Genomic DNA, 21,596 nt, shown 5'->3' on the forward strand with positions numbered 1-21,596 from the left:
ATCGTCCATGCTCCACATCGGGAAGTTTTTGTGACAAAACATTTAACTTCTGCATTTTAGACACTACTAGCATTCACTCGTCGTCCACTCGCCATTACGAACACATCTGCAGTCATACATAAATAACATACATAACGATTAAAATATTTCTGAATAATATTAACACACAGTACACGTCACATTCATCCTTAAATAAAGCAATCCGCTAATATACACAGTCAAATTATACTCTTTTTCTCACCTGAAACAATACTTTTAACAAAGTCCGTCTCGCATTACAGCACAGACGGGTCATTTCTTATTCGCTCTGAAATGCGAACACTTATTGCCCATGCACGCTATGAAGCGAACGGTGCCCCCTGCTGGTTTAAAACCATATGTACAACAGTCTTTTCCGGCTGAAACTTGTGTGTATATTTTCTACAAAAAACGAAATAAGATGAAACATTTTAAACTTAGGGTGAATCTATCTGTGGACACAACAAAATATTAAAATAATTATTTTGATATGATTTAATATTTATTATTTAAGTTCAATAATTATTGATATGTTATTAAAAAGAATTCAGAGACTTATTGTACTTTGAAAGTGTTGAAATTACATAAAATGCACATATTACGTGTATATTTAGTTTTAAACATATTGTATGGCTCTCACAGAATTACATTTAAAACCCTATAGGATGTCAAGGGAAGCTCAACTTTCCCCAAGATGTCAAAAAATAAGTGAGCAAATATATACTGTTGTGTGTACATGTAATTGACTAAATATGCGGTACAACGCGCTTAACTTTTGTCTAAAATTACCGTGTTTTCACGACTATAAGGCGCACCTAAAAGTAGAACACTTTTTCCAAAATGGACGGTGCACTTAATAATGTGGTGCGCCTATTGTGTGGACTGAGTACCAAAATGTATCTGTCGGACTGAGCAATTTTTGAAAGATGGACGTGAGCGCGGTATGAGAACCTTAAAGGGAGAAAGTTGCGTGTGATGGGGGCGTGCCCCCAGTAGCTGTAACGTTTGAGTGTGTGCGTTAGGCTAGACAACATTGGTTTGGGGAATGACCCTCGAAAATGGCATCTACGATGAAGAGACTCTTATGAAGCCCAGTTCAAACTTAAGGCTATTACCTACACGAAACAAAAAGAAACGTCCATTGATGGTGATTTTTAAGAGGAAGATGCTCCCTAAAGCAAAGTTTCCCGCCGAAAGCATCATGAAGGCCAATCAAAGGGGCTGGATAGACGAGGAGAAGAAGAGAGAGTGGCTGAGGGAAGTATACGTTAAGGGACCGGATGTTTTTTTTCCACGCATCACCATCCTTGTTGATCTGTGACTCCATGCGTGCCAATCTCACACCCGCTGTGAAAAACCAAGTGCATCAGATGAACTAGGAGCTTGCCATCATTCCGGGAGGCTTGACAAAGGAACTCTAACTGCTGGATGTCTGTGTAAACGGTGCGTTCAAAGTCAAGTTGCGAGCGGTAGGGGAGCAATGGATGACGAATGGCGAACACAGCTTTACAAAGACTGGGAGTCAGCGCCAGTGTTCTGTCAAATTTTTCACCCAAAGAAACTGCAACTTTGCAGTTCTGCGCATGCGCATAATGTTAAAAATGGCCGCTAATGCAGCGGTTCCAAAGTAAACACTACAATCTTTCTTTAACGAAAGGAATACTTATTTACGTTTGATCAAGGATGGATGGACATGTAAAAAAGTTCTCCTCAGACACATACTGCCATGTTAGCAGCACACAACAACTGCACGCCACTCTCTCATAGTTAATGTCTTCGCTGTGTCGTTAAGCATTAATTTTGCTATAGGCTGGGTTTATCCCACCCATCAGACGCCGTGCATATCTGGGGGTATATGTGAGCGGGGCCTAGCTGACCCGGACACTCAGCTTCTCTGCATGATGATTGGAAGACCTGTCTGAGGCTGAGGCTTACTCTGTTAAAAACGACTGGGGAAAAAATTGGGCTTCTATTTCTAGTCGGGTTTTATTTGTTTGGAGATTGACTTCTGGCACTCTAGTTTCTTTCCCTACCGAGCAGTGGGTGCCGCTGAGCCCCTCCACCGCCACAAAGCAATCACAGGCGGACACAATTTGAGCTTCTCCTCATTGAAAGACCAGCATCTGCCACTGAGCCTTATGTATATGTGGACTAAAATAGAGTTCATCCCCAGTTTAAAGTATTCAAAGTCAACAAGCCCCATAGGGAAATTCACATTTACATTGATTATTTTTAGGGTTGTTCCGATCATGTTTTTTTGCTCCCGATCCGATCCCGATCATATACATTTTGGCAATGCATTAAGAAAAAAATAAATAAAACTCGGACAAATATATACATTGAACATACAGTACATAAGTAATGTATTTGTTTATTATGACAATAAATCCTCAAGATGGCATTTACATTATTAACATTCTTTCTGTGAGAGGGATCCACGGATCGAAAGACTTGTAATTCTCAAAGGATAAATGTGACTTTGTATATTTTGACTAAATATTGCCATCTAGTGTATTTGTTGAGCTTTCAGTAAATGATACTGTAGCCATTTAACTGTTCTGCCCAAATGCATGATGGGAAGTGCAACCATGACTGTGCGTAGTAGCACGATTGATATATCTTCTCTGCGTTGGGAAATAACATAGGGTGTTAAGAAAAAGATCAACCACTACTTTTCTTCCCCACATTGCTTCTCACGATATTTCTAATTGTTGAGAGAGTGATTTTAAGGCTTTAGCCAATTAAAAAAAGGCTCCAAAGACTGCCAAAATTCACGCTACTCATTTTACGCTGCCTTTTACCTCTATATATAGATAAAACGGCGTCATTATAGTTTAAACGCGACAATGCGTGAGTGGGTCTTGCAGCGCATGCGTTAATTGCGTTAAACAATTTAACGTGATTAGTTAAAAAAATATATATAAATTTACCGCCGTTGACGCGATAAATTTGATAGCTCTAAATTTGATAGTTCTAATTTAAGCCAAAACTAAAGACTCTGGATGAGTGTAAGACATTTTGTCTGTAACGTTAAATACAATTAGAAAATGATTCAATTAAAAAATATATATATACAGTATATTAAAAAAAAAGGCATGTCCGATAGTTTTTTGCCAATTCCGATACTTTGAAAATGACGTGATCGGACCCGATCTCTTTAATTATTTTATTTATATCTATTAATAATTCATTTATGAGAATATATGTATAGCTCCACAATGCAAACAGCAACAAAAACTAAACTGTAGTTTTTAGGTCATTATTATTATATGATATATTACTACATTTAAAAAGTAATATTTTGTTGTTTGCCCTTAACTTCAATGAGTGTCCTATAAGGGTTAAAACAAAGAAAACAAATAATTAGTTAATTTTGTCTTCAAACTGCTCCCTTCTTTCCAGGCAAGACCACTGGGATCCCCATCCATGTCTTTGGCACCGAGACCCACATGACGGCCATTGTAGGCATGGCGCTGGGTCACCGGCCCATCCCTAACCAGCCTCCTGTCGCTGCCCACACAGCCAACTTCCTGCTCAACTCCAGCGGCAGCACATCGGTATGACGCTTAGTGACAAACTGGCCACTGTGTCATGTTGTGTCGCACGGCACCTCGGCTGTAACGGCAGAGTGCTTTGTCCTCCTTTTAGAATCCCTGCGGCTCTTTTTGTGTGAGAGCTTTTCACAATGATCAAAAATGCACTCTAAGTGCCTTCCAATTGTTGTGGCCATGCTCAAGAAGGCAGGCCTGTTTGCCTGTACGCTTCCATTAAGATTAAATGGGCAATGTTTTGGGACATACTACCTTCTCTCAATGGAAAAATGAATTAAGTGTATGATAGATGACAGTGCGCACACACAGGGAAAATACTATATGTTGACAACACCTACAGCTGCAATAAACCAAGTTGAGTATCTTAACAAAATCCTCAGTTCTCTGTGTACCACCATTATGATAAAGTAGCAGCAGCAGACCCAGTTGTTAACTCATTGGCTGCCATCCCACATCAAATGAATTGGACTTAGCCTGCGACAAACTCATTTCAATTTCACCACAGAAGGATGAAAAGAGCTACATGATTGGACGTGTATCATTGTAAATGGCACTGAAAAAGTTCATTTGTGGCTGCGACGTAATGAAAAGTGACAATGTCAATTTTCCCACTTCTAGACTCCGGCATCTTCTCGCACAGCCTCCTTCTCCGAGAACAGATGCAAAGTTGATGGCTCCCCGGCAAAGAAAGCCAAATGTGCAGCTCCCGTCGGTGAGAAAGTACACTCATACTGCATAAGGATTTGCTCAGAAGTGTTTTAGCTCCCTCTTCAGACACTTCAACGACTCACACTAGCTCATCAAAGTTCACACCTCGATTTGTATGTTTTTTATGGAGGACCGGAAGTGCAAAAATTTTATAAATAAATACGCAATTTAATAAATAATTAAAAGTGTCATTAAAATGCTTCTATTACAATATATATATTTTTTTTTTCAATATTTTTTTCAATTTATATTTATTTACTTCATTTTGTATTTATATATTTCACTTTTTATTTATTTCAATTTATATTCATTTATTTCTATTTTTATATATTTTATTTTTTTATTTATTTACATGTCTATTTATTTAAATATTTATTTATTTTTTCCAATATATATTTATTTATTTCTTTTTTTTTATTTTAAAAAAACTTTTTTTTAATTTTATTATTCAATTGTGTATTTATGTATTTAATTTATGCACTCCTGGTCTTCCATAGTTTTTTTGTAGCACCAGACAAGCCTTCACATTCAATATTTTTATATTTATCTAGAAAAAAAATTAAATTAAAAAAAAAAAAGGAACAAATTTAACCCTTTCAGTGAGAGTGGTCATTACAGTGGACATCTATTCAAAAGTTATCATTAGCTTAACTCATGCACTACCAGCACAGGTCACAGAGTATAAGTTGTGATAGTTGGAAAGAGAGTAAAAGCGATATTGAAATACCTTTTGACTACATCATTTGAAATTGTTCATAATTAATATACATTTTTTAATTGCCCGTTGCAAAATGCGAAAGGGCAACAATAATACCACAATTGGATTTCAAACGGGGGGCCACAAAATATTGTCTTGTGAGATTCAATTGGCCCCTGGGCGGCAGGTTTGAGACCCCTTGTCCTACATTAAAGGGTATGAAAACACTAAGGGGCTGTGAGATATCAATAGAACCGTTATGTGGCAAGATAACAAATATTAACTAGGCCTGCAAGCAGGACTGAACGGGCCCTCGCAATCTAGCGCAACTCGGACGTCACGCAACTCGGACTGTGTGCAGGTCAGGGTGGTGGCAGATCCTCCTCTCTAATCATCTCATTAGAACCTAACATGCTCGAAAGTCGCCTATTTACATTCCCACACCCAAGAGATAAAAACCCCTATTGGAGAGAGTACTACAAAAAAGGAGCTACTACTGAGCTGTGCAGCCAAGCCCTTATTAAAAACCAAAATTAATCTTCTAACTGGGCCAATTCGACCAAGCGTGCCAAATATTGTGGCTCTATAAACTGCCTGAGTTTCTGAAAAAAAATATTTCCTTTAAATGGCGAACAAAGGGTCGTCACGGCAACAGACAGAGACACGTGGACATGGGCCGTAAATACGTATTTTAATAGGTCTTGAAACTACAATGACCAACCTGAAGAGAACTGGACATGTATTGGAAAAACGAGTGACTTTCTATTGCCACTAGTTGGCGCTGTAGGGTTGATGCAAATGACACCTACAAGGCCCTTCAGGGTATGACTCTCAACAAGCACGGGAAGTTTGGCGCAGATATGTTGTATATCTGCCGTGTTATGACTGTTCAAAGTTTTTGGAGAGAAAAATTGTTGACGGTCATTTTCACTTTCCTGTTTGGACCCCTCCGCTTCAGCGAACCTTCAATATTTTTCATCAGGCACCTGAAGACAGGTCTTAAGGCTTCCCTTAAGCATGTTTGAGGTAGATTGATTTTTTCCCTTTAGAGGAGGAGTGTGTCCCGTAAAAAAGGGCATTTCCTGTTCCCACTAGGAGGCGCCAGGCACAAATGGTAAATTTTCAATCCAGTCCTGCTCAGGCTGGTATACCTCACACACATGCCAGATTTAAAATAGATTGAACGTTGTATGAGGGAGTTATCAGTAATTTTCCAAATTCGGTGTTTTGGCAAAAAAATGGCTGACTTTGGCACCCCGCCTAGGTCAGGCCCGTGAATGAAAACACACCATTTTGATAACTTAAGATTTCATATGCCTCATGAACAGTCTCACCAATTTTGAGAATGATCAAACTAATTCCCTAGGTGCCAAGGTGTAAAATGTGCACACTGTAAATCGATAAAAATTTCACATTCAATCCAAAATACCCGATTTCCTGTTGGGTTTGGAATACGCATGCAAGAGACTTTTTGGAGCAGTTTTGTACAAGGTATCGACTCTCCGAATTTCATCCCTCTACGTTGAAAAAACCTAAATGGAGAGGCCTTTTTGAAAATTTCAAGGGGGCGCCACTGAGCCATTTTGTTAAATTGTTTCGTAACGTTGCAAGATTATCGAACGTTATCCAAAGCCGCATGTATGTGCAAATTTTGGTGAGTTTTTATGCATATTCAAGCCTCCAAATGTAAACTCTTACTGTGAACCCATGAAAATTTCACATTCGATCCAAAATACCCGATTTCCTGTTGGATTTGGAATATGGGTGCAAGAGACTTTTTGGAGCAGTTTTGCATAAGGTATCTACTCCCCAAATTTCCTTGCTCTATGTTGAAAAAACCCAATAGGAAAGGCCTTTTTTAAAACTTCTTTCTGTCGCCACTAGTTGGCACTGTAGAGTTGATGCAAATGACCCCTACAAGAACCTTCAGGGTATGACTCTCAACAAACACGGAAAGTTTGGCACAGATATGTTGCATATCTGCCGAGTTATGACTGTTCAAAGTTTTTGGCGAGACAAATTGTTGACGGTCATTTTCACTTCCAGTTTGGACCTCTCCGCTTCAACGAAACCTCAATATTTTTCATCAGGGACCTGAACACATGTCTTGAGGCTCCCCTGAAACAGGTTTGAGGTCAATAGATTTTTTTCCCTTGGAGGAGGAGCCTGTCTCGTAAAGAAGGCCATTTCCTGTTCCCACTAGGGGGCGCCAGGCCTAATGGGTAATATTTCAATGCAGTCGTGTTCAGGCTGGGATATCTCATATACATGCTAGAAATGAAAAAGATTGAACGTTGTATCACGGAGTTTTTAATCATTTTCTGAATTTGGTATTTTGCCCAAAAATGGCCGACTTTGGGACGACGCCCAGGCCAGACCCTTGAATGAAAACACACCATTTTGAAAACTTAAGATCTCATAGGTCTCCTGAATAGTCTGACCAATTTTGAAGACGATCCAACTTCATCCTTCAGCGACAAGGTCTCAAATGTAAATCGATAAAATTTCGCATTTGACCCAAAATTTCCGGCTTCCTGTTGGGTTTGGAATATGGGTGCAAGAGACTTTTTGGAGCAGTTTTGTACAATGTATCAACTCACTAAATTTCATTGTTCTACGTTGAAAAAACCTAATAGGAGAGGCCTTTTTGAAAATTTCAAGGGGGCGCCACTGAGCCATTTTGTTAATTTTTTTTATAGATTATCAAAATTTACGCAAAGTTGAATGTATGTGCAAATTTTGGTGAGTTTTCATGCATATTCAAGCCTCCAAACGTAAACTCCAACTGTGAACCGAAAAAATTTCACATTCGATCCAAAATACCCGATTTCCTGTTGGATTTGGAATATGGGTGCAAGAGGCTTTTTTGAACAGTTAGGCATAAGGTATCTACTCCCCAAATTTCATTGCTCTACGTTGAAAACCTGAGAGGAGAGGCCTTTTTGAAAATTTTAAGGGTCAAGGGGGCGCCACTGAGCCATTTTTTCAAAACGACGCAAGATTATCGAAATTTACGCGAATCTGCACGTACGTGCAAATTTTGGTGACTTTTCGTGCATGTTCAGGCCTCCAAATTGGCCATTTTCATTTGCCCTGAAAAAAGAATAATAATAATAATAATAATAATAATAATAATACTAATAATCCTTTGCAAAACAATAGGGCCTTCGCACGTCTAGTGCTCGGGCCCTAATAAAGTTAAAAAAAAAAAAAAAATCGCATTCATGAGCAATTACCGAAAATAGATTGAAAATTACGAACATTTCCAAAAGTATTCCGGAAACAGCCGAATGGGGTGGAGACGTCATAACAAGGAAACAAATGGTCGAGGCAGGTGCCATCGTTGTTTATCGATGAGAGAGTTGCGTTCGTGTTTTATCAAAAAATCGCTAAAATGGTTCAAACCTGTCATGCTATGTGGTTTACAAATAGCCATTTGTCGCAATGTAATACCCATGAGTTCCTGAACGCGAGAAAAAGAGCTGGACTACGCAGACAATGAGTAAAGTTCGTCAGTGCTAAGAGGACTAATTTTGCAGACCCAGCCTCCGGCACGGTTTTGTGTGGTGCGCATTTTACACCTGAAAGCTATACGAACTATGGACAAATGAAATCAGGTTTTGCTAAGAAATTGCTGCTGAAAGCAGATGCGGTGCCCACCTACACGCGCAGCCACCTACATGTCCCGAGATAACAAGAAAGAGGACGATGACTGGCTCTGATGAGACCACCCCACCACCCCAGGCAAAGCAAAGGAGGGAAATGGCCAGAGTGAGTCCTCTTTTATAATAAAAAAACATATCACGCATTGGATATAGGACTGGACACATGTATAAATTATCGCTTGTAAAATATATAGAACAAATCCTCTAATCCCATTCATATTTGTGTCGGTTGGCAGAGCGAAAACCAATGATAGCACATTAAATGATCATTATTCTATACATTATTCTTTATTTTGCGGTCACGGTGTATCAGCTTCACAAAAAGAAATGCAAAACAAACCATTCGGAGTTTCTGTTGCCGCCGGTGTTTCGTCAGTGTGATTGCTCCCCTCAATGGTCCTTTCATTAGGCTGCATTGGCTTTCGTTTGGGCTCAAATTGATAACCCAAAACACCAAAGAAAGGGTCATAACTCTCCTCGTCACCATTAGAAGAATGTTCGTTACGTCAGATTCGCCGCTGCAACTAGAAACAAAATTGTCCACCATCGTCACCGCCATTCAGTACTAAGCACTGAGCCGGTTGTTTCCTTATAGTGACGTCACGCACACAATATGCTAGATTTACGGCATCTCGGGGGCGGGTCGTTTTAGCTTGACAATCGACCTAATTTCTATCATTTTCTTGGTGTTGCGATGTGTGTAATTACACGAAGTGGCATGATATGAATTCAAAAGGCATGCGTTGATGGATAAATGATGGAATATTAGCATTTCCCCAGGTGTTGTCATACCCTTTAATGTAATAAAAACATTTTAATTCATGCATGACTGGGTTAACTGAGTTTGTAATTAAAACCCTGAACTTTTTTACCCGATTCAGATCCTCTGAAAAATGGCGCAATCGGCCCGATTTCCGCCATCCCTAGTACTGTGTTTGAGTCAGTGAATATACTTACTAGATAACATCCATTACAATGATCTAAGACGTTTCCCTTGCAGTCAAGGCGACCACGCTGTTCAGCAAGCAGACCAAATCCATCGTGTGGGGCATGCAGACGCGGGCCGTGCAGGGCATGTTGGATTTTGACTACGTCTGTTCCAGGGACGATCCCTCCGTGGCGGCCATGGTTTACCCTTTCACGTAAGTGCCCTTCTTCTTTTATTGCATGCGCCGGACTGACATGAGCTCTGCTTCCCTTCCAGAGGCGACCACAAGCAGAAGTTCTACTGGGGTCATAAAGAGATCCTCCTACCGGTGTACAAGAACATGGGCGAGGCCATGAAGAAGCACCCGGACGTGGACGTGCTCATCAGTTTCGCGTCCCTACGCTCGGCGTTCGACAGCACCATGGAGACCATGCAGTATCCGCAGGTTGGCATATGTCACGCTTCCTTCCTCCAAGCAACCTATCAAAACGAAAAATGTCTCACAATTGAAATGATCAGATTCATACCATCGCCATCATAGCCGAGGGGATCCCCGAAGCGCACACCAGGAAGATTATTAAGACCGCTGATGAGAAGGGTATCACCATTATCGGACCTGCGACTGTAAGTCACATGGATTTTTTTCTAAATATAGAGTAGATATATAATATACAGCTCTCAATTTTAAGTGGTTTTGACCAAAGAAAAAGTATGTGGAAATATACAGTGGTACCTTAATTACCAAATTATTGGTTCTGGAAATAGTTTCCTAACCTGACAATTCTGTAAATAGAGACGCGTTTTCTATGTAAATGCCCTAATCTGTTCCGAGACCTGCAAATTCAGACATCAGTCTTTTATAATGCATCAAAATATGTTAAAAAAATACATTACATACATACACACAATTAGATTATAGTCCATGATCATTTTAAATATTAAAGAGGCAAACAGAAGTGCCTAAATACTCTTTCACAGCGCTGAATATTACACAATTAAACTGGGGAACAAAGGATAAATTAACAAGTTCAAAAAGAACTACAACCACCCGGCTCACTCGCGAAACGTCTCATCAGCCCAGAGGCATGAAAAGCACTACTAAAGAGCACGCTGGCCAACTTGGAACCTACAGGCAACAATAAGTGTACAATGAATTTATCTATTTAATCAGCCCTGAGCAGTGTTGGGAATAACGGCGTTATAAATAAACAGCGTTATTTTTTCAGTAACGGGGTAACCTAACTAATTATTTTTTCCGCCGTTAAAAGCGGTGCGTTACTTACTTGGAATAAATTGAAGAAACTACCAGCCGTAGCGAGTCTACTCTGCTCCGTTTATTTGTCATCCAAGACTTTGGGTGCGTTCAGGTTCATGGCAATGAAAATAGTAAACACACATAGCCTACCTTTGCAAGAACGATGGACTTGCCGTTTGATACGGTCATAATGTGGTCCTGCATCCATCCGCAGCAAAACTGTTCGTAGCTTTGTAGCGATTTGTAATTACAGAATTGCTGATGAGTTTAGTAACATACACCAAACAATAAATACAGCAGAATGTCCATTTCGCGTGATTGTGGAAGCCCGTCGATATCTTTACTCAATTTGTCTTCAGCTTGCTCGTAAGGGTCAACATTGTTCACATCCTTAAGTTTGATCGCATATCTGTTCTTCGTGTTAGTAACGAGTTTGTCTCTTTATCGAACTGGCAAGTTAAAGTTTAATGTCCCGCGAGCCAGACCTGCTTCCAATATGGCTGCGTTGTTGTCAAATCTCACGTGATCCCCCATTCTGTAACGTAAACGCTCGAGCCTAATAGCGCACATACTCCAGAGCCGGTGTTTTCACACACAAACCGGAACAGCGCGTGGGACAAACCACACACGCAAAACAGATGCAGAGGGATATGATGGCAGAGCATTCAGAGGAAAATTTGTCCTTTACGAGGTGGAGATATAAACACTATTTCAAGTTGTTCGAAATTAAAGGAAAGAACGTGCATGTAAAGTGTAATTTATGTCCCGGGGCAAAGCTTTTGTCGACATCTGTGGTAAGCAATTCAAATGTGTTTATTTTTGTTGCACTTCAAATATAAGATAAATCTGTTGCTGGTGAGGTGCAATAAATATTACAAAGTTCTATAACACAACTACCTGTCTGTTCTTCTGTATTCAACTGACTCGAATACTGCTCAAAAAATTTCAAATTCTTTGACATACAACAAGTTCTTTTTAAAGTAACGGAAATAGTTACTTTCCCTGGTAACTAGTTACTTTTACTATAGAGTAATTCAGTTACTTACTCAGTTACTTTTTGGAAGAAGTAGTGAGTAACTATAACTAATTATTTTTTTAAAGTAACGTGCCCAACACTAGCCCTGAGACAAAATATCAAAACTCCGAGCGAGGAGCGATACTTATACATCTCTAGAATATGACTACCAAATTAAATTCTGATCGGTCGAGGAATGATGCAGGAGTAGCAATTTTAGTCAGTGTCCTCACCAAGAAGAAGAAGCACAGCAAAGTGAGAGAAAACTTGGGCGGTCTAAAGATTGCGACCAATATATATACGTATATACAGTATAAATGTCAGTAACGTTGGTTTTGTCCTTTCACAGGTGGGTGGCATCAAGCCGGGCTGCTTTAAGATTGGCAACACCGGGGGCATGCTGGACAACATCCTGGCCTCCAAACTGTACCGGCCAGGCAGCGTGGCATATGTGTCGCGATCGGGCGGCATGTCCAACGAGCTCAACAACATTATTTCGCGCACCACCGATGGCGTTTTTGAAGGCGTGGCTATCGGCGGGGACAGGTAGATTGTCCGCCTTTAAAGTCGATGAACCTATGTAAAGATACTGATTGCGTCACAGGTATCCAGGCTCCGTGTTCACCGATCACGTGCTGCGCTATCAGGACACCCCTGGAGTGAAGATGATTGTTGTGCTGGGCGAGGTGAGATGAATCATCTTGCACCGGCACTCTCTGTAAATGTAATATTGTTCTGAACGTCTGTAGATCGGCGGCACAGAGGAGTACAAGATCTGCCATGCCATCAAAGAAGGCAGGATCACCAAGCCCGTGGTGTGCTGGTGCATCGGAACTTGCGCCACCATGTTCGCTTCAGAGGTAAAGTCTTGGTTGGGAAGCTGCAGATCAGACGAGGTTGTCATTTGTGTGCTTCTTGAAAAACTCAGGTCCAGTTTGGCCATGCGGGAGCGTGTGCCAACCAGGCTGCAGAGACGGCAGTGGCTAAGAACAAAGCTCTGAAGGAGGCTGGTGCTTTTGTGCCAAAGAGCTTTGATGAGCTTGGCGAGATCATTAAGTTAGTACAAGTTAGTTATCATTTGTGTTGAATGGCTGAAATTAGAGATGTCCCGATCCGATATTTGGATCGGATCGGATGCCGATATGGGTAAAAAAATGCGCATCGGTATCGGATCGGCCAACACTGAAAAATTCCGATCCAGACCTCCGATCCATTCTGTTTTTTTCAAGATCCGGTCCGTGTTTTCCAGCGCACCGAATTACATAATCCATTCCAGTTTTTGCTTTGGTATACCTGAAATCCGGTCCGCATTTTACAGCACACCTTCAACACACTACATTTACATTACCGTCTCCTAATTTACCGAGAGACTTTATCGGTAAAAATGTCAGCTGTGTGGGATCATTTCACCTTAAAGGACGACAAAGACGAAGAGGCAGAGTGCAACATATGCCACAATAAAGTCAAGCGTGGTGGTAAAGCTGTAAGAAGTTTTAATACAGCTAACCTAATCAAGCATTTAGCGAAATACCACCACAAACAATATAAGAAGTATGTTAAGAAAACCGAAGACAAAAAGAAAGGTCCTACGCAACTAACACTGTCAGAAACTTTTGCTATCCGTGACAAACTGGCACTCGACAGTCCCAAAGCCCAGGGAATAACAAGAGTAATTGAAGTAATTAAAGAGTAATTCATTCTGGATGACGAGCCATTATCTCTCGTGAGTAAAGACGCACCATCCAACACTTAGAACCACGGTACAACATGCCCAGCCGTCATTACATCCTTGAGCGATTCGGCCGTGGAAGATTCGAGAACAATTCACAAACATCCAAATTCCGATTATTGAAATATGTCAAGTAAAGCGGAACTAATACACAGCGCGGTCTCCGGGACGCAAAGCGGTCTGTTTCTCATTGCGTCCCGAAAGTAAACATCATGCTTGTCATAGACCCGGGTAATGCCAATGCTCAACTCACGGCTTCAGCTCAACTCATGCTGCTGGATAAAAAACACAAGAATACCTGACTGCTGCTGACAGCCGCTACAAACTACGTCAACATCGTTTTACTGTAGATAATAGATATCATATGTATATAGAACTAGATGCAAAATGACAGACTCGACGGCATTAGCAACATTGAAGTATTGAAAACTAGTTGCGTAAACAGCCGCCATCTTAAAGTAGGAGACTTCCCGAGTAGGCTGTTGTGAACCTACCAAGCGAATCTATTTAACTTTTTATCTAAAATTCTCCTAAATCGGCAAAATCATGACTTGAATCTATCTTCAAAACAGTTTTAAAACTTTCACATGTCAAAAGTAGACAGAAGGGAAACTATGGAATAACGGGAGCAATATTAACAACTTTAACAGTTGCAAAATTAAATGAATTGAATGTAGTTTAAAGCTGCTGATTACAGAATGGGGACTTGAGTATTTCATTTACTGTTTTAAAATGTTAACTTGATACTGAAAGAGTCGTTTATTTAAACCTGAGAGGCTTTTTATACAATTTTTGTAACTAATGCACGAAACATTAAAAGCATCTAATAGCTTGGGGGGTTTGTGGGATTTTCCACTGAGTTTGTTTGTGTGTTTTGCTTTTTTAAGACCGTTTACAATATTATTTGCTCGTTTTACTGACTGACTATGCCATTTCTGTTTGTTATTTATAATGTTTTGTGTTTGTCACTGAATAAATAGGTGAGTTTCTTGTTACCAACCGTTGTGTGTTATTCAAACTCACCTAATTCAGCTGGCTAGTTGTTATCAAGAGTACTAAAACCTTTTTCAACATGAGTCTGACAACTAAGTAAGGAGGCTAAATAACTTTAACATATGCTCAGATAGGCCGGTATCGGCCAGTATCGGTATCGGATCGGAAGTGCAAAACAATATCTGTATCGGATCGGAAGTGCAAAAACCTGGATCGGGACATCCCTAGCTGAAATGATTGATTCCAATGAATCTATTCAAACCTAGAAAATGCATGGGGATGCTTTGCTGCTGTAGAGTTTCAGTCACTTCTCATAAATTTTGCGGCATTTTTGGGAATTGGTGTTTCATAACGAAGAATACACTTGATGTAATTACTGAATTCACAAGATAATGGGGAGAACATTTCCATCCATGCAGGTCTGTGTATGATGACCTCGTGGCTAACGGAGTCATCCAACCAGCGCCGGAGCAACCCCCTCCCACTGTGCCAATGGATTATTCCTGGGCACGAGTCAGTAATCTATTCTTTTCTATTTCTTTTCAATTGCTTTATTCAAGGTTTTACCGAATACAATGCTTGCCCTGCAGGAGCTGGGTCTGATCCGCAAACCCGCATCGTTTATGACGAGCATCTGCGATGAGAGGGGGCAAGAGCTTATCTACGCCGGCATGACCATCACGGAGGTCTTTAAATCAGAAATTGGTCTGGGAGGCACTCTAGGTCTTCTGTGGTTTCAGAGGAGGTCCGTTTCCTCATTAAGATGAACTTCCTAGAGACGCGAGTGTGATATCATCCTGCACGTTTTTTCCAGGCTGCCCAGATACGCCTGCCAGTTCATCGAGATGTGTCTCATGGTGACCGCAGATCACGGTCCTGCCGTCTCTGGCGCTCACAACACCATTGTGTGTGCCCGTGCGGGCAAAGATTTGATTTCTAGTCTCACCTCTGGCCTGCTCACCATTGTAAGACGCACCATGTACTGATATGATGTGATATAACGTTGTTGACAATGCTCAGTTTACAATTAAAGTTCATAATTTTGTCAACAATTCAAGAAATAAGGAGAATATAAATCAACTTATATTGCAGTTGATTTGTTTCACTAGGGTGATCGCTTTGGAGGCGCCTTGGACGCCGCAGCCAAGCAGTTCAGCAAGGCCTTCGACAGCGGCATGCTGCCTATGGAGTTTGTCAACAAGATGAAGAAGGACGGGCAACTTATCATGGGCATCGGCCACAGGGTCAAGTCCGTGAGTAAAAAGCCGTCCCGACGGGACTCCTGCCTAGGGTTTCCAACTCCTAAAAAAAAAAAAAAATAAGGGACACCTCATTGGTAGAGCCACCCTGGCCAATAACCGTCACCCTTTAATGATTTTATTTTGTATGTGAAATGTAATTTTTTTAATTGTTTGTTTGTTTGTTTTTCTGTCATCATCATCGGTGTCATTGACATTTACAAGATAGCATTGTGATATGATTAACTGGGACAAAGCGCTTCCGTTGAAAACTCAAATCCAGGACAAAGCGTATATTTTGTTTCAGAATACTAGACTATTCCATTTTTGAAGGGACGGTTGACAACCCTACTCCCGCCAGGTCCTATTCTACATTTCTTTGTTTTTTCTTCAATTTCAGATTAATAATCCTGACATGCGAGTCCAGATTTTGAAGGATTTTGTGAAGCAGCACTTCCCCTCCACACAGTTGCTAGATTATGCGCTTGATGTGGAGAAGATCACCACTTCAAAAGTAGAGCCTCTTCTCCATTGTCTCTCATAGCTCCTAACGCTCTGTGTTTTTACATTCCTTCTCCTCCTCTGCATTTGTTTTAGAAGCCCAACTTGATACTGAATGTTGATGGCTTCATCGGCGTGGCTTTCGTGGACCTGCTCAGAACCTGTGGTGGATTTACCAGGTTACTTACTTTCACCAGGGTGGCGAAACAAATAAACAGCAGTAGCTAGTTTAACATGCTAAAAAATGCTAACCTTCGAAGGCATCATTCACAGCAAGCACCTATCTGCACTGGTGTCGCACCGATACCGATACGGTACCAAAGTGACATCATTGGTATTGGGGAGTAGTAAGAAATAACTGTGCAATATGTAATTTTGAGATCTAGTTTCCAACCCCTGATCACTCTACACAAGATGGTCGCCTGCCATGAAGATAGACGTCCAATTGTGTGGTGTCCGCTGTGAATTTAAATGAGTTTATCACTAGTAGATGTCCAATTCTTTTGAAGTGAGAAGGCAGTGTACTAGCAGAGGTGGGTAGTAACGTGTTACATTTTTTCCGTTACGTTTACTTGAGTAACTCTTTGAGGAAAAATGCACTTCTAAGAGTAGTTTTACAAAGTCATAATTTTTACTTGCGTAGATTTGCGAAGAAGAAACACTACTCTTACTCTGCTATTTCGGGATACACAAGTCGTTAAATTTTTCCTCTTTTTTTCTACATATTAGATTTTACTTTTTTTTTTTGCCAGCGATGCTAGCAGTGGCTATACCAGTTTCACCAATGACACGTCGCAACAATAATCACATGACTCCATTTTACCAATCAGACTCAAGCTTGCCGGTCTATGATCACGCCGGCCTGTTCAATCACATGGCGTCTTTAAAGTACTGTAAGAAATTATGTATTTGACATAGTGCGCTGCATTCATCATGGCTCAAAAAGCGCGGATTTCAATCTCTTTCACTGATTTTATTTGGCACCGATTGACCACGGAAAACCAAAGATATGATCCATTGAATTTCATCATAGGAACGATGTTGTCTCCACTAGAGGGCACTCATGTTCTTTGGACGGGTGATGCTTCATTTCTGTACATTTTTTTTCTCTTGCCAGAATTCAATGTTTTTTTGGTTTTTGGCTTTATGTGGTTATGTAATAGATTATAGTACAATATAATAATGATAGTTCATTTAGATAACTTTGTGCAAGGAAATTAAAAATTATTTTTAAAACAAAAAAATAAAAAATCAATAACATATATCAATATTACTCATTACTTGATTGTTCTTTTCACAATACTTTTTTACTTTTTTTTTTTAGTACATTTTTTGGATGACTTCTTTTCCTTTTCCTTGAGTAACACTATTTTGCGATAACACTACTCTTAAGACCCTTTCACATACACCTGAACACCATTTAAATCCCTGGATTTAAACGTGTAGCCCTTATGTGTGAAATTAATTTCCCGAGTATTCTGCCACGGAGATGATGCAGACATTTACCGAGTCGCGTCTTAGTATTATGTCCGGGACTTTCCCGGGAAGCGGTATGTGTGAAAGCAGGCGTTAAATTCCCAGGTCACACCACAAAGGCTGCTGACGTAAATATCGTGGCGGGCCGATAGTCATTTCCTCTTTCTTTGCAGTCAGATGAAAAACCATAAACAAACATTGTAATTATCAACGTGGCAAGCTGGAAATAGCAAAATTAAACTGAAAACGTAACGAAATTAATTGCTACTGGAGCGTAAAGCCGAGGAAGAGAGTCCATCGTCCATATCTGGAAATGTGTGGTTTATTTTGTTGCCGAAAATGACGTAATGCCTGGGTTGTGAAATCGCGCCAGCCCCCCTCCCCGCACAGAGAGCGCCGACTTGGCAGCACGGGACAAGTCTGTGAAAGTATCCCACATGCGTTATTCCCGGTATACACTTTGCTGGCCAAAAGTAATGGCACCCCTGCATTTCTGTCAGATAATGCTCAATTTCTCCTAGAAATTGATTGCAATTACAAATGCTTTGGTCGTAATATCTTCATTTATTGTGCTTGCAATGAAAAAACCCAAAAGAGAATGGGGGGGGGACTTAAATCATTATCATTTAAAAAAAACTCCAGAAACGGTCCGGAAAAAAATATTGGCACCCTCAGCCTAACACTTGGAAGCACAACCTTTCGACAAAATAACTGCGATCAACCGCTTCCGGTATCCATCAATGAGTTACAAGAGTACAATGCTCTGCTGGAATTCTAGACCATTCTTCTTTGGACAAGTGCTCCAGGTCTGAGATTTGAAGGGTGCCTTCTCCAAACAGCCATTCTCAGATCTCTTCACAGGTGTTCTATGGCATTCAGGTCTGTACTCATTCTTCCAAAACGTTTTTTTGGCTTTCTCAGGTAAGTTTTGGCAAACTCCAGCCTGGCTTTTTTTCTGTCTCTGGGTCAAAAGTGGGGTCTTCCTGGGTATCCTACCATAGGGTCCCTTTTCATTCAGACACCGATGGATAGTACGAGTTGACACTGTTGTACCCTCAGACTGCAGGACATTTTGAACTTGTTTGGATGTAAGTCGAGGTTCTTTATCCACCATCCGCACAAACTTTTGTTGAAATCTCTCATCAATTTTTTTCCGTCCACATCTAGGGAGGTCAGCCACAGTGCCATGGGCTTTACACTTATTGATGACACTATACACGGTAGACAAAAGAACATTCAGGTCTTTGGAGATGGACTTGTAGCCTTGAGATTGCCCATGCTTCCTCGCAATTTTGCTTCTCAAGTCCTCAAACAGTTCTTTGGTCGTCTTTCTTTTCTCCATGCTCAATGTGGTACACATAAGGACACGGGACAGAGGTTGAGTCAACTTTAATCCATTTTAACTGGCTGCAAGTGTGATTTTGTTATTGCCACCACCTGTTATGTGCCACAGGTAAGTAACAGGTGCTGTTAATTACACAAATTAGAGAAGCATCACATGATTTTTCAAAGGGTGCCAATACTTTTGTCCGGTCCATTTTTGGAGTTTGTGTGAAATGATGATTTATTTTTTTTCCATTCTCTTTTGTGTTTTTCATTGCAAGCAAAATAAATGAAGACATTACTACCAAAGTATTTGTAATTGCAATCATTTTCTGGGAGAAATTGAGCATTATCTGACAGAATTGCAGGTGTGCCAATACTTTTGGCCAGCAGTGTATCTCCCCATGTCTGAAAGCCATGACACGATCAAATCCTGCGTCACCTAACACGAGAATTTACCAGGATATGAGTCTGAAAGAGGTTTTACTTGAGTAAAATTTTTTGGCTACTCTACCCACCTCTGTCTACTAGCGATACACAAGGAAAATCTAATGAGTTTGTTTTTCAATTCCCACTAAGCGCACATTTATTCTCACAGCAACTGATTTTTTTTATTTATTTTTTTTTTTTTGTAGAGATGAAGCAGACGAGTTTGTGGAAATTGGCGCTCTCAACGGCATTTTTGTCCTGGGTCGCAGCATGGGATTCATTGGTACGTGAAGTCAAGTCGAAGACACAAATTTTAACAAAGATTAAAAATAACCCAAGTTTCTTCTCAGGACACTACCTGGATCAGAAGCGGCTGAGGCAGGGTCTCTATCGTCACCCGTGGGATGATATCTCCTACGTTCTCCCGGAACACATGTCCATGTAGGGCCCTGATATGGCATATTTCATCAATATGTTACTGTTCATGTCACAATCTACCGCCGGACAGTAGCAAAAACATGCACCGCTGTGAAAATCCTCTCAGACGTGAAAAGTTTTTCACAGGTGAGAAGTTCCAATGATGTTCTCATGTCTCCATGCAGCTCTATTTTGTGTGCCATTTCTTGAGCTTCATTGTCTTGAGCTTGTTACACAGGGTGACCGTGTAGTAGTGCAATAATGTGAAAATAAACTGTAGATGATAGACTTATTTATGTATACTTGTGTAGCTGAACTAATGAAGAAGCTGTTTTAATTTTCCATCGTGTCCTGTTTTGGCTGTTTGTCGATTAAGGGACCATTTATATGTCATTCCCATGCAGTGATGTAAAATAATGGCACTACATAATACGCTACTAGAATAATATCATTAGAGCAATAAAATGCTACCAATTATTACTTCCAAAATGTTTTAGATTAGGTATTTGGGATAACTATAACAATGACCTCACTCATGTTGTTGCAATACTTGTGCGTGAATTCACTGTGCCTCCAACTCTACTGTTTGTCAACACTTGTGTAATTAAAAGTGTGTTCTGTGTGTCTGCCCTCTTTCTGGTCCAAATCTAGTTTGTCTAGGAGCGGATGAATAAATGTTTGTTAAAAACTATGAAAGAATAGAATAGAAAGATTTAATTGTCATTGACATTGTACAGATACCCCACCAGAACAAGATATGTTTTTTTATGACGCCACTCCTCTGTTATTCTGGCTGTCTGCTTCGGGCCATTGTCATGTTGGAAGACCCAGTCACGACCAATTTTCAGTGCTCTAACTGAGGGAAGGAGGTAATTCCCCAAAATCTCAGAATGCATGGCCCTGGTCATCCTCTCCTTAATACAGTAGAATCGTCCAGTCCCATGTGCAGAAAAACAACCACAAAGCACAATGCTACCACCCCCTTGCTTCACAGTAGGGATGGTGTTCTTGGGATGGTAATGATTAATTTTCTTCCTCCAAACACTATGAGTGGAAAGATCACCAAAAAGTTCCGAAAATAGAAAATCTGCAAAGTAGAGGCAGAGCTTATTTACATTAAAGATTTTTTTTCCTTTTTTTTTTGTGGGTGTGTTCAATGTCTTTATTCAGATTTAACAGCATTGGTAATAAATATACTGTATATACAGTAAGATGTTTTTTCCCAAAAGTATACTTTTAAAAAACCTATATGTGTATTTCAATAAATGTTTTTAAGCACTGCAAATGTAATAATTATCATATGTAAAGCACTTTGAGCGCCTAGAAAGGTGAAAAAGCGCTATATAAGTGTAACATCATCATCATAAATGATAGTTATATATATATATATATATATATATATATATATATATATAAAACAAAATGATTTGTACATGTATACATGCATGTATCTTAACGTTTAAGATAAATTAGGCCATGGGATTTTAATTGGAAAAAAATGTGATAGACTGAGAGGTATGACAATTTACAATACTGTTGGGTCTAAAACTCGTTCTTTAACTTAGTTATTTACCCAAGGCAAGCTGACAAAAGGCAGGGCATGAAGTGAGACAGGGTCAGAGAGTTGACGTTTTTCAACCTGCAGGTTGGGAG

General features: G+C 40.2%; 1 protein-coding gene across 1 annotated transcript in view; it reads left to right on the top strand.

Moving 5' to 3' along the window:
• The window catches only part of aclya (ATP citrate lyase a), a 57,730-nt gene extending 36,627 nt beyond the window's left edge, over window positions 1-21,103 (top strand). Inside the window, exons 12-28 of the mRNA XM_057817558.1 lie at window positions 3,421-3,575; window positions 4,188-4,281; window positions 9,640-9,781; window positions 9,844-10,012; window positions 10,087-10,191; window positions 12,187-12,383; window positions 12,442-12,523; window positions 12,587-12,697; window positions 12,766-12,893; window positions 14,979-15,072; window positions 15,150-15,304; window positions 15,374-15,524; window positions 15,669-15,812; window positions 16,198-16,311; window positions 16,395-16,477; window positions 19,733-19,809; window positions 19,877-21,103. Of these exons, the coding sequence (XP_057673541.1) occupies window positions 3,421-3,575; window positions 4,188-4,281; window positions 9,640-9,781; window positions 9,844-10,012; window positions 10,087-10,191; window positions 12,187-12,383; window positions 12,442-12,523; window positions 12,587-12,697; window positions 12,766-12,893; window positions 14,979-15,072; window positions 15,150-15,304; window positions 15,374-15,524; window positions 15,669-15,812; window positions 16,198-16,311; window positions 16,395-16,477; window positions 19,733-19,809; window positions 19,877-19,971 (2,096 nt within the window). The 3' untranslated portion in view covers window positions 19,972-21,103. The remainder of the gene's footprint in view (window positions 1-3,420; window positions 3,576-4,187; window positions 4,282-9,639; window positions 9,782-9,843; window positions 10,013-10,086; window positions 10,192-12,186; window positions 12,384-12,441; window positions 12,524-12,586; window positions 12,698-12,765; window positions 12,894-14,978; window positions 15,073-15,149; window positions 15,305-15,373; window positions 15,525-15,668; window positions 15,813-16,197; window positions 16,312-16,394; window positions 16,478-19,732; window positions 19,810-19,876) is intronic.
• The last annotated feature ends 493 nt before the right edge of the window (window positions 21,104-21,596 follow it).

Source organism: Corythoichthys intestinalis, chromosome 16, assembly GCF_030265065.1.
Source record: "Corythoichthys intestinalis isolate RoL2023-P3 chromosome 16, ASM3026506v1, whole genome shotgun sequence".
NCBI classification, from domain to species: Eukaryota; Metazoa; Chordata; class Actinopteri; order Syngnathiformes; family Syngnathidae; genus Corythoichthys; species Corythoichthys intestinalis.